Below are 13,966 nucleotides of genomic sequence, written 5' to 3'. Positions count from 1 at the left end.
AATTACTGACGGCTAGCTTCATGTAGGTACAGTATATAAAGCCAGTATCAGACTACGCATTGAAGATTGAAATTCAAGATTTAAGATTAAAATTTGACCAATCAGGACAAAAAAATTTTAGTCCCTTTTGTTCTGATTAGTCGAATTTCAATCTCCAATCTTCAATCTCAATCTTCAATGCGTAGTCTGATACGGGCTTAAGGGAGTTAGCGGTCTAGTAATATATAGAAGTCTGTGTGTAGTAAAGTGCAGATAAAAAAAAAGGCTTAGAGCTTAAATCACTATTGTAGACCGGCACTAACCCGTTCATTCGAAAACGCTATATCTTGATTGTCGCTGATTGGTCGATACTTCGTGCCTGGCGCAAGGCGCAAGCGGTGGTCTGGCTCGAATGTGGTTATTCTCCGAGAGTTTTTCATGGCTTTGGATTGTCGTAGTAAGTAGTAACGCCAATGTAGTCTTTTCCATTTTCGTCCCTTCCTCGTGTAATAGTTCAAGTTCCTATCTCTATTCACGTGCGTTCTAACATTGCTGCCAAATAAATCGTATCGTGTCTTCCGCAAAAAAAAAAGAAAAGAAATAAACATTCGTGAAAGAAAAGTGTGGAAATCGCGTCACCCGTGCGGTGGCGTCGGTCCTCATTGTCGTTTCGTATCTATCTTCAAATCAGTCCAGAGTATATCTAAACAGGCATTCACTGACAAGATAAACGAGAATGGATGTTGAAGAGGGGGAGGCGAAAATGTGCAGGCTTTGCGGCCAAAATGAGAGGTTTTACGTCGACGTGTTCGGCGAGGAGGGCGTCAGACGCTATCTGGGTCTTAGGATCCACAGGAATATCAACATCCTGGTGAGTTGCCTTGCTAGTTCGCATAGATTTTCTCGTTCTTCTCTCGTCCTTTTACCCTTTTAGATGATTAGAAAGAATTTAAAAGATTAGAAAAGAATGCAAGGGAGAGAAAGGGAGAATAAAATTTTTTCCTTGCTACGTTTTTCTTTTTGTCAAAACTTGGGAAACTCGTATGTTTATATGCACTGCATGCTTGGATGTTTTTATTTTACTTGTTCTATATCTTAATATTGTATGTTTCACGTTTGTTGATGCACAAAAGAGGTAGTATATTTATTCGCAATATTAAGGATATCAGTGTTTCCAACTAAGTCGCAAGGTTTTGACTTGATCATAATTAATTTGGGAATTTCTTTTTTAACTTTAATGTTGTACATAATAATTACAGACAAAAGTATAATAGCGCAGCATATATATATATATATACTCATGTAGTCTATATATGTACACAAAGAACAATATATTATTACACACACACACACATGCATAAAGCTTTTCATATTTTGCAAATAGTAAACTAAAAACAAAGCATTGAAACTTTTGTGACTTTTATAACTCGTCAAAATAAATTTGTAACTTGCTTTTGTTGTTATACAAGGTGTTCCAGACCTATTGCACCACCTGTTAATAGCAGATTCTTGAGATCATTTGGAAATGATTTTTTTTCAGCGAAAATGTCGAAAGAGGTCATTATTTTTTGCAAGTTTCCAATTTTCTCCATCATATATCTTTGTAATTAAGCCTTAAATTAAAATTCTCTCTCTCTCTATTAAAGTAAATTCTATCTCAAAATTAACTAAAGAATGTAGTTTTAACTTTATAAAGTTTAGTTGGCAAAAAACCCTTCTTTTTGAATCGTTTATAACATGAAAATTATTGATGCCTCGACATTTTTGCTGAGAAAAAATCATTTAAAAATGATCTCAAGAATCTGCCATTAGCAGGTGATGTGATAAGTCTGAGACACCATGTATATATACTTGTTGATTTTTATTCTCTGCTTTCTTCTGTTAAGAAATAGAAAACACTTTTTCAATTAACAAATTGTAATCTCTGTGTTTGTTATACTTTAATGAAATAATTGTATATATTTGTAATATGATACATTTAATGATAGTATTAGTGCCTAAGTTTTAACAGAAAATTGACTAACATTGTAATATTGAAAGCATTGGTTTAATTATTTTTTTGTTAGAGTTAGCAATTTTGTTAATATAACAAAATTTACTTTGTACATTATCTCTCCTTATTCTAATATATTATTCTAATATACATAAATTACAATTTATAAGATTGCAATCTATAGATATTATCTTTTATGCGAACTTTATCAATAAAATTCTTGTAAAATATGCTTTAATGTCATTATCATCATTGATTGAAAAATTATTGTGAAATAATACGTAACACACACACACGCACGCACGCACGGAAAGAGAGAGAGAGAGAGAGAGAATATACATATGAATAAATAAATAACGTGTATTTAACAATTTATTTGCTATGTTTTTAAATCTTTGTTGACAAATATTAATAAAATATATTAAAATTCTCTTGTTTGAACACAATTGGAAATTCTTCTTATTACTTCTGATTATTAAACTTAGTATTCATCATTAAGAAATATCAGTATAACAGACAGATGATATGATTTAATATATAAAAATATCTTAATAAAACAATATGAAATTCCAAACAAGAATTTTTTGAAATTGTGCGATTGCTCTCAAATATTTACCTTGCATCAGAAATTGAACTGATAAAAAATAATTATATTTTTAATTTCCTGTTAGTTGCTCTTTGCAAGCTTTATATAATTCTCATGACCAAATCTCAAATACGAGTTTGCGCTTCGCATAGCGGTAAACAAACTAACTAGCGGTTGAATACTATTTTTTGTAAAGTTTTTGGAATGTTGCGCATAGTAACATTTCTCATAAATTATTAAATAAATAATAATTTTGAATATGTGAAAATGTGCGCATCAAATTCAATTATTAATATTAAACGAAATTAATTTTAACAATTAATTGCACATGTATATGTCCTCTGGAAATCCAAAGGACATTCAATATAATAGACAGGGCAGACATCCAGGGGTTATCCAGGGGACATTTATAGGACATTAATACTTATTACAATACTTAAAATTTCTAAATTATATTAAATAGCCTACATAACCGAAAGTAATCATGTATGCATATTAAATTTTCATAAAATATATTTATAATAATATCTTAAAACATCCTACAAATATCCTGAACCATCCTGGACATATTCAGGATGATCCTGAGGATGTTTTGTGCTGTCTGGGAAGTGTGTGTATATAACGTTACGTCCGCTGAGAGAATCGAGACGACCGCATTTAACGTTAAACGCCGGAAACGAATACGGCCTTAATGCGTACGGTGAGATGGTTTTTAGCGTACGGTGACTACGTTGGACACAGGTCCTGTTACTAGAGTATCCATACCGCGTGAGGTCGCACGAACGTGAATAAAAATTAGGATGCGTTAATAACGTTCCTCGACACGGGTTCCTTTCCAAGAAGAGCCGGTCGTCGCGGTCGCGTTTATGTCCCGCTCCGAGAGAGAGAGAAAGAGAGAGAGAGAGAGAGAGAATATACATATGAATAAATAAATAACGTGTATTTAACAATTTATTTGCTATGTTTTTAAATCTTTGTTGACAAATATTAATAAAATATATTAAAATTCTCTTGTTTGAACACAATTGGAAATTCTTCTTATTACTTCTGATTATTAAACTTAGTATTCATCATTAAGAAATATCAGTATAACAGACAGATGATATGATTTAATATATAAAAATATCTTAATAAAACAATATGAAATTCCAAACAAGAATTTTTTGAAATTGTGCGATTGCTCTCAAATATTTACTCGCGTTATTATCTGAATTATAGAGGACTTATTACATTCTGGTACCTACTCGTATGTTTTTAATTCGATCTCTCTCCAGGCGGAGGTAAAGAACGAAGAATCAGCTTCCCCGGCGTGTACATCGTCGACGGATAATAACAACAGTATTGAAAAAAATCTTAATTCCACTAGAGATAGCCAAGTGGAGAAAAACCAGAGCGATGTTAGAAATAATACGTAACACACACACACGCACGCACGCACGCGCGCACACACACACACACACATACACACACACACACACACAAAGATACTGTGTTTATTTTTAAATGTGCAAGTGTTCATAAATGTGCTACGATTATTGTACAAATTATTTTTATATTTGTACAGATAATTTTTGTGAATATTCTCTTTGGAGAAAAGGATATAGTGAACTTTATTTAAAATTGTAAGTAACAAACAATATAACTGTGTGAATTATAAATTTAAGTTTGTCAATAACTCCGGACTTGATGTTACCATGGAGTTTAGTGGGTACCAGAATGTAAATATATGTCATAAACTGGTTATATCTATAGAGCAGAGCGGTAGTGTTTGTGTCTTATAATGTGACTGATATCTCATAAAGTAAAAGACAGAAAAAGAAGAGAAAGAGAGTTATTGTATCTGAAAATCATTCGGAATAACAACAATATGTTGTCTTTTCCTAGGCAAGTACATTTTTTTTAGTACTTAGATTGCTTCTGTTTGTGAATCGCAGATAGATGAGAGGGACCCTCTGCCCAAGGCGATCTGTGTTGAATGTGTGGCCAAAGTCGAATACGTTTGTGACTTCCAAGAGCAGTGTCTACACACCCAACAAAAGTTACGCGATCAGTACAATCTACCGCCTTTAACAGAGTCTGTAAGTCTCTGTATTTATTTATATTTTGTCTACCGCTCTATTGCTCTTTTATCACATGCTCTTTTCTCTGGATTGTATAATCAGTTCTTCTATCTTATATCACTTTTTCTCTCAAATGATACACAATATAAATACAAATTTATAAGTTCTACAAAATAAATGCAGTATTATATATATATGATTTAATATATAAAAATATCTTAATAAAACAATATGAAATTCCAAACAAGAATTTTTTGAAATTGTGCGATTGCTCTCAAATATTTACTCGCGTTATTATCTGAATTATAGAGGACTTATTACATTCTGGTACCTACTCGTATGTTTTTAATTCGATCTCTCTCCAGGCGGAGGTAAAGAACGAAGAATCAGCTTCCCCGGCGTGTACATCGTCGACGGATAATAACAACAGTATTGAAAAAAATCTTAATTCCACTAGAGATAGCCAAGTGGAGGAAAACCAGAGCGATGTTAACGTCATTGTCATTGTCAAGGACTCGGCGGAGCAGCAAAAGAAGAAAAATATCGTTTCGAAGACTTTGAGGAGTCTTCGCAGTCAGCAACAACAACTTTCCAGATACAGCGATGAAATTAATATAGAGAAAAATCAAGTACAGGATCAAAATGTAACAGAAACATCGCCAATTCGTTGGCTTCGAAGTAGACAAAGCGCGGACTCATCATCATTGTCATCGTCATCTACGGTAGATAACGAGGAGATTCCAATAGCGAATAGGCTGAGAAGTCACAATAATGTAGAAAATAATATCAACGCTCGTTCAATAAACAATAACAGTAACAACGAGAATACGGATAAACAGAATCCGAAGCAGCAGCAACAGCAAGATTCCTCATCAACGATTCAGCTGCCGACTTCGGCGTTGAGTAAATTATTGAAGATCGGTCCTAGTTCTCCCGATATTGAGATCTATGTAAAGGAGACGAGAAATCGGAATAACGATGCCGAGGATATCAGTTTTACCGTGGAGTTGTGTAAGAAGCAAAACGATGATGTATCGACAGTGCGAGCGCGAGTATTTCCCGATCAAGGCTATTGTCTTGTCGACACGGCGATTGTAAGTCTCTTGCAGAGCGACAACAGCGTAGAGGTGAATGGCATTATCAGTGACATTCTCAGCGGCACGTCTGCAAAGAATAGCAGTGCGGCAGCAAAGCTTAAAGATCTAGCGGAGCTGGAACAACAGCTGGAGGCAACGCAGAATCCGGAGGAGCTGTTCAAGATCGACGGCGAGGAGATTAAAGTTGACGATAACGTGGAGCACGTGATGAACGGTACGCAGAACGGTTATGCGTGCAAGCTCTGCCGCAAGTTTTATGAACGCCGAGACAAATGCACGGTGCATGTAAAGACGCACCTTGGTATCAAACAATATACATGCGTCGTCTGCAACGCCAAATTTGTCTGTAAGTCCGACGTGATGAAGCATATCCGATGTTCGCACACCAATCCTCGGCCTATACAGTGTCCCAAATGCCCGAAACGATTTAAATCCAAATTTTATCTAGCTGAACACGACAACGTTCATAAAGGCGTGCGACCGTACAGTTGTACAGATTGTGGTCAGAGTTATCACCACAAGGTTTCGTTGCAGATTCACATGAAGTCGCATCTACCACCACAGAATCTCGCATGCGAATACTGCGGTAAAGTTTTTCCGTTTCGCACACGATTACTCGGTCATATCGCGAGCGTTCATATGAAAAAACGGCGAAATTTTCGTTGCCGCTTCTGTTACAATCTCTACTCCAGCTTATCGGTGTTGAACGAGCACATTAAAACCCGCCACGCAACCACGTACACGTGCGACACATGCAGCAAGACCTTCAAAGTTGCTTCCAAATTTAAAGCGCACGTGCTGCAACACTCCAATCCCAAGCCGTTTGTATGCAATATCTGCAACAATCGCTATGCGTCTAAGGCATTTCTCAATGAACACCTATTAAAACACGAAGGTTTGCGCAAGCATGTGTGCCAAGAATGCGGCGCGAATTTCGCACAAGCGAGTCATCTTGCCGCTCATCGCCATGTACATGGTGAGAAGACGCACGCTTGTCCGGAGTGTGGCAAGAAGTTCAATCGTCGAGACAATATGAAAGTACATCGGAAGCGGCACTTTGAGGAGAAAAAGACTGCTGCCGCCGGCAAGCAAAAAGGCATGTCTAATAGTAATGATTCGGCGACCTCCACCGCATTGATTAATGAGAAATAGTGAAAAATCATCATTAAAGAAGACAGAGAATCGTCATTCAAGAAGTTAGAAATATTCCTTAATAGACTGAATCACAGAAATCACGGAAGATCAAAGGAGAAAAATTCCGAGATTGAGTACTTGATAAGAGTATTACGATGGAACATTGCTCAAGGGAGACGATCATTGCGCGTATATATATTTAGTGCTCCGACATATTTTCGACGTCATTCCTGACGCTCCTACGCATAGCAATAAAAGAGTAAACGATCTTTTTTCTCTTGTCTATAAAATATTAATTGTCTCTATAAAAGATACAATTTTAATTTTTTATTTTCTAGAGATTATATATATAAGAATCTTTTATATATGAACATTTACGAGTAATCTTTTCTTATATAAATCTTTCTTTGCAGTTTTGCAATCTTTTTCTTTCTTTCTTCCTTTTTTCTCTTTTTATTTTTTTCCTTTTTCTTTTTTTCTTATTTTTTTTTCTAAAAATAATCGGGTTTGTCAAGTTTCGGGAAATTATGATACCTTTTCTGTCTTTCTCTATTCGGCTGTTTATAATAAATATTATATATCATATTTCAAAATATGATGCATAATCTGTAAAAGCTGTTTCGTTTTTTTCTTTATACTTTTCTTTTGAATATTCAGAAGAACAGCGAATACTCGAGAAAAGTTTATCCTATTTTGTAATATAGGCAATACGTTTACTGTCTCACGGCCAAAAATATAATTGTTCGAATAATCGCATAGTTTTATTAAAAATTTAATGACATTGTATGCGTATGTGCGTGCATGTATGTGTATTTACGTGTGAAATGTATTAGAAATAGGGCTTCCAAAATCAATAATCCCACAACAAGGGTAGATATTTTCTATATGTCTTTACACGTAATGTGTTCATGAAAAAACACAATGTTGCGATAATCTGTGCGTTTCAATATTTTTTAGAGTGCATTTTACAATAAATGTCGTTAAAAATATAATATAATAATATTAAATACGGACTAGTGTTGGATAAAATATTACTTATTTTTTGTAAAATGTATGTGTGTATATATATATATATATTTCCTTACAAACAACGACATTGATATAAAACTACGAAAAAAAGTATGGTGCAAGTGCCTTGATCCAAGTTTTTGATGTAAAAAAATAATCTATGAACAAGTTGGTTGCAATTAATGGGAGAGATGTTATGAGCGATAATTTTTAAAAAATTAGAATAAGCGGCGATAAAACAAGAGGGAATAGAGATATTTCTGGTTAGGAGTTATTAAAGGAAGAAAGTTTTGTATTGTGCGATTATACACAGTGCATTCAAAAGTTCGGAGACTGATTTTTCTCTGGACGTACTAACTGCACTATCTCTTGGCCTGGGTCAAGTTACTATGATACTTCTTGAGTCTGCCATATTTTTTTGCCGCCATTGAGTCAATAGTTTAAAGTTTGCGTGCGTTTAAAATTTTTAAAAATTTTTGTCACGAAAAACTGTCACGATTTTCAAAATGGAACCGTGATTTAGTTCTGTTTTAAATATGGAAAAACTGCAACAGAAACATATTAAATGATGCAAGATGCATTTGAAATAGATTGCCTAGGAGGTAGTAAAGTGTTCTTGTGATATGCACGGTTCAAGAGTGGCCGTAAGACGCTTGAGGATGATTCGAGAGAAGGAAGCTCTTCCACGAGAATGTCAAATGTGTGCGCGCGCTTCTCGCGCAAGATCACCGACTGACGATCGAAATGTTGTTGCACAAATTAAACATTAGTGTGGGAAGTGTTTACACTATCGTGCATGACGTGCTCGGCAAAAGAAAAATGTGTGTGAGGTCAGAGGACACCGGAGCAGAGAGAGCAGCGTGTTGTGGCGGCGCAGAATTTTGTTGAATGAGCCGATGCCAACCTAAACACTTTACTACGCGCTAGACAATCTTTTCCAAATGCATCTTGCATCATTTAATATGTTTCTATTGCAGTTTTTCCACATTTAAAACAAAACTTAATCACGGTTCCATTTTGAAGATTGTGACAACGTAAAAAATTTTTAAAAATTTTAAACGCACGCAAACTTTAAGCTATTGACTCAACGGCGGCAAAAAAAATATGGCAGACTCAAGAGACATCATAGTAACTAGACCCAGTGTAAGCCAAGAGATAGCGCAGTCAGTATGTCCAGAAAAAAATCAGTTCCCGAACTTTTTAAATGCACTGTGTATTACGACTGTGTATAAAAGAAATTTTGATTAGATATTTATAATTAAGTATTCTATTTTTCTTATATCATTAGTTAAGTTCTAAGCAATACGCGCGATTTTATACATATGTGTGATTAGAAGGTGATACTCTTTCTATCGAGACAAATGTTCATATATTATGCGTAACTGATTAGTGAGCGAACACACAACTGTAGGGTTATAAGTTTCCATTATAAGAAGCTTGTTTTACGATTCCACCGTTGCCTCAATAAAAATACGATATTTTTGCGACATCTTGTTTCATTTTATTTTACACTCAAATTTACTAAAATGCACACCAATTAGAATAATTATAGTTTTACATACGTAATATTTTTTAACCTAATTATATATTTTTTGTCATTTAAGTATAATCAATTAAACTTATAATTACAAATTTGATTATGGACAATTAATTGTGCTTATTATATCTACAAAGTATAAGTCCACGAAAAATGTTACAATTAATTTCTTTAAAAAAATATGTATATATTAAGAATGACAATATAATTCTTTTATAGTATTTTGTAGCTTTTGTAGTATTTTGTAGTATTTTTTATATAGACTTTAATTTAAAGAAATAAGGGACCTTTTGTTCTTCCTAGAAAGCTCAGTAGCGATATTTTTTGCATTTATAAAGAGCCTTAGTAAATCTCAAAACATCGAAAAATGTTTTATTATTATGTAATGATCTTTGAGAACTTCATATATGAGGTATTCGTTTGTGCATGCATGCATGTGTGTATATATATTTTATCGTATTTGTTATATTTTTTATTATAATAGATACTTATATACACACATAGGAAATGTTCTCTCTCTCCAAATCTATGCGCATTAACTACATCCTTAATATTATTTAATATTAGGGATAATTTAATATAAATATTAATAATAAATAAAATTATATTTAATATATAAAATTATATATTTATGCTTGTGTAATTGGATTCGATTATATAATCGTATTTTATATACTTTGGTATCTATTCTACTTCTGTAATAAAATTAATTATTTGCATCATCAAAGTGACAGAGAAAGAGAGAGGGGGGGCAGGGAGGGAGGGAGAGGGAGAGAGAGAGGGGGGACGGAGAGAGAGAGAGAGGGAGAGATTGATTGATCTTTATTAGCTTTCTCAGCTATTTGTAATACAGATCTAGTTTACATTAATTACAATATTCTCCTTTAATAATTGCTTAAACAGCACAATTTTTACATCGTTTTATCTCAGCTATATATATAGTAAGGCATTATATATTTTTACTCCTTCCTACAATATACTATTTTTGTGCACTCATAGTTCATAGTTCTACGAAATTGTATTGTAATGTCCTCAACTAACAGCGTTGCACAATCAAAAATAGAGAGAGAGAGAGATTGATTTGTCTGATATTTACTAGCTTTCTCAGCTATTTCCAGTACAAATCCTCAATCCAGTAGTCAATCCAGTTTCCGACAGTACTATGCATGATTCATTATCTTCATATCTAATGCTGTATCCTCTTCCTGCTGTAGTTCTTACTTAGTATCCTCCCAGCCAGCCGTCCTTAATCACATTAATATTAAAACATCTTTTAATACTAATGTGATTAAATACCAGACACTTTCTTCATCCTACATTCAGTTTTCCTTCGTTTGCAGACGTTTGGCAAAATCTGTTCGAACAGACTTGGCTATCTGGGTCATTATCATTCAACTTCATTTCTTCTTCGCCAATATTGACCATTTTTATCTTAGGTTTCATCCACGGTGACTCAGTAACTTTGAAATTTTCGCTCAGCTTGGCTTGTACTATAGCCTTTAATTTCTCCATTTCTTTTCCAGTTTCACAACCCAGAATTACTGTTCCCTTGCTTCCTTTTTTTAGCTTCGTTATCGGAGAGAGAGAGAGGGGGGGGGAGAAGATAGAGAGAGGGGGAGGGAGAGAGAGAGAGAGAGAGAGAGATTAACGGCTTTAATTGTTTTGATTATTAATCGTTTGTTCTTTTGTTGAGTCTGTGTGACAATATTGCAACACATGTATTTTTTCCTAATACGAGTCTTTTTAATGGTGCTATTAAAGTATAGCATCTTAAATTATATATAGTATATACGAAGGGGAGATTGACGTAATAAAGATATTATTATTATTACAAATTTAGGCTAATTAATAATGGGTTGGAAGGAAAGTAATGTCGTATTCTCAATAGATGACTTTAATGTGTTTTATTAGAAACAAAAAAAAAGTCAAAAAGTAACAACGACGTTTCTTTTCTTCCAACCCAATATTTTAATAATTTTTGTGTTTAATAGATTGCAAGTTTATTTAGACTGATATAATATATCGACATAATAAAAAATAGTATATTTTAATAACAGTAATTTTTTCATTAAAATTATTTATTGAAATATTTCAGATCAAGACAGACGATATTATGCCGCAACAAATTTGTAGGCTTTGCCTCGAAAAGTTAAATTTTACGTGCGCGTTCTATGACAACTGCCATGAAATTCAGAAGAAACTTATATGGTCTACTATTGTAAGTATTATTCGCAACAAAACTTTTACACAAAATGGCTTATTTAAGATATTAGAATTTATGTACTTGATATATGCCAAAAATTCAAAAATCTAATTATTCACTATTTTTCATCAGTCCTTTTGCATTTATTAGTCCAGTACTTCTACATAAAATTATAAGAGCATAATGCATAAAAGCATCACAATCGCTCTCTCCTAGTCATATTTTTTAAAATTGTAACAATACATAATACTTTTTTAGGATATACATATGTATCTTTTAGAGCTTTCTTTCCTTCTCTCTACTTTTCTATACAAGAGAACAGGATAAGAGATAATATATTTTTTAACATTTTTAAATTTATATACAGATGTGTTTAATTTCTATGTATATATGTGTATTAAAATATATAAAAAAATATATATATATACTTTTACATGTATTAATGTGTGTGTATAATCAAGATTATATAGTATTTATACAGTTAATGCTGAATACCCTTTTTCATGTTTTCCGATAATGCTTCTTTGTTAAATAAATTTTTATAATCAAAAGGAGGAGGCTAACGACGAGAATAATGTTGAGGACAAAGAAAACACGATATCCTCAAGGAACGGTATAAAACGTCAGATAAGGACTTTGTCGGAGAATCTGAGAAAAGAAACTCATTTGACTAAAGGGCATTCTACAATGGCAGTAACAAGGCTGTAGGAGTAGGAGAGTATACTGTTTTTAGTCATGTAAAGACCGAGAGTAACGAAATGGGCAATTCCCATTTGCTCTTAAAACTTTTAAGAGCAAATGGGGATTGCCCATTTCGTTACTCTCGGTCTTTACATGACTAAAAACAGTATATTCTCCTACTCCTACAGCCTTGTTACTGCCATTGTAGACGGCCCTTAACACAGACTCGCTGATCATCGACGTTAGTGTTAAAACATACCTTTAACTTTAATTATTTCTTGGAAGTGTGTATATTTATATAATGTATATACAATATATATTAAAAAAATAATTGTTTAAAGAATACATTATAAACAATTACATACTTTTTCTTGAAAACAATTATTTTTTTATATCAATTGATTTTTTTAAGAAAACCGATCACATTGACTTCACCTTGAAAAGGTCACTCAAGGTCAAGTCCATATTTTTATCATGTGACCTCGAAACCATGCAACTTTTGTCTGAAACATTTTTTCCAATCTCTTTTACTTTAAGAGATATTCAGCTGCATCACTTAAAATGATACACCCTGTATATATATAAAATAGCATATAATTATTTATGGATAATTACCAATACACATTATTTTTATATTTATCATACGCTTCATGTTCTATGTTATTTAATTATTATTATTATTTGTTATTAATACTACTAGGCATCGCCAAAGAATCAAAGTTGTGGGAATCGCTTTAGGCGTAGCTGCCTACGCTAAAACTGTTCGAATGCACAAACTGCCACAAATTTATGGACGCAGGAGGAACCTGTCGGCATGCAAAAGAACAAACCCAGGAACGTCACGAACGTCGCGGTAAACAACAGTCCACCGCCTGGTGACGAGGCGGAATTAAATAGAAGCAGCAGCTTCGAATTTAGTAATCTCACAGTACCAGATAACATTGGAAGGTCTCCTTTGATCGTTCCAAAGAAAGCTTGCCCCCTTGAATTGAATACGATCTCTTCCCAAAATAACAAGAGTACTGCCTTGTCCGGATCGTCAATAATCAGCGGATGCAAGGAGAAGCGCAAACACAGCAAAATTTCCGAGTTGATTACCAACGAACAAAAGCAGATCATAGAGATCTACTATCTAGTAGACATGGACATTATGAACAAGTACGCAAAGAAGGTGCGGAGTAACATAACGATGCGAGATAAAAACAATATCGAGTGCAATCTTTGTGCTGCAAAATATTCTAGATTGGATAAATGTCAGGTAAATTATATGTGCATATATAGATGCACATGATAAGGCGGAAGTTTATGTATATTTTGTTTCCTGTTTTTGACCATATTTACACGTTATCCTTAATCGGGTTTAATAACATCCGTAAATTTAAAACTGGCCGATCACAGCTATTCTTCTGAAGAATGGAATGACTGTGATCAGTTTTAAAACTACGGATGTTATTAAACCCGATTAAGGGTGACATGTAAACGTAGTCTATGTATGTTTTGCGAACTTTTTTTACGCTTCCAAACATCCGCATTTCTCATGTTTTCATCCGATCTTTTTAACAAAGGCTCTGCTTAATATTATGTTTAATATCTAAGATTTTAATATAATAATCAATTTAATAACTGGATATTTAATTATTATATAGTTGTTATTTTTTTTAGATTGTATAAAAAGATTTTTATAATAC

At 33.5% G+C, this 13,966-nt stretch overlaps 2 protein-coding genes across 4 annotated transcripts in view; both read left to right on the top strand.

Moving 5' to 3' along the window:
• The first annotated feature begins 331 nt into the window (after positions 1-331).
• LOC115242159 (zinc finger protein 182-like) lies at positions 332-9,344 on the top strand. 2 transcript variants are annotated; one of them, XM_029818247.1, is made up of 4 exons: positions 337-436; positions 691-850; positions 4,493-4,636; positions 4,984-9,344. In XM_029818247.1, the coding sequence occupies exons 2-4, from the start codon at positions 716-718 to the stop codon at positions 6,865-6,867; spliced, it is 2,163 nt and encodes a 720-aa protein (XP_029674107.1). In that variant the 5' UTR covers positions 337-436; positions 691-715; the 3' UTR covers positions 6,868-9,344. The 2 variants fall into 2 exon arrangements, with proteins under 2 accessions (XP_029674106.1, XP_029674107.1); XM_029818246.1 differs by having other exon boundaries at positions 332-850.
• A 3,117-nt stretch (positions 9,345-12,461) lies between these two features.
• LOC115242160 overlaps positions 12,462-13,966 on the top strand; it is a 4,538-nt gene continuing 3,033 nt past the window's right edge. Inside the window, exons 1-2 of one of the 2 annotated variants that reach the window (XM_029818249.1) lie at positions 12,462-12,519; positions 12,979-13,449. In XM_029818249.1, the coding sequence (XP_029674109.1) occupies positions 13,093-13,449 (357 nt within the window). In that variant the 5' untranslated portion in view covers positions 12,462-12,519; positions 12,979-13,092. Of the gene's footprint in view, positions 12,520-12,978; positions 13,537-13,966 lie in introns of both variants that reach the window. The other variant, XM_029818248.1, reaches the window with a different exon arrangement.

This window comes from Formica exsecta, unplaced genomic scaffold, assembly GCF_003651465.1.
Source record: "Formica exsecta isolate Colony F162 unplaced genomic scaffold, ASM365146v1 scaffold573, whole genome shotgun sequence".
NCBI classification, from domain to species: domain Eukaryota; kingdom Metazoa; phylum Arthropoda; class Insecta; order Hymenoptera; family Formicidae; genus Formica; species Formica exsecta.
Note: the sequence above shows the minus strand (reverse complement) of the source record. Positions and strands in the feature narration are given on the sequence as shown.

Bases quoted from the DNA above. Each gene is read 5' to 3' on its own strand.
- LOC115242159 (XM_029818246.1), top strand. From the start codon at position 716: ATGGATGTTGAAGAGGGGGAGGCGAAAATGTGCAGGCTTTGCGGCCAA. The intron at 851-4,492 runs GTGAGTTGCCTT...TGTGAATCGCAG, and splicing joins ACAGGAATATCAACATCCTG to ATAGATGAGAGGGACCCTCT. The intron at 4,637-4,983 runs GTAAGTCTCTGT...ATCTCTCTCCAG, and splicing joins TACCGCCTTTAACAGAGTCT to GCGGAGGTAAAGAACGAAGA.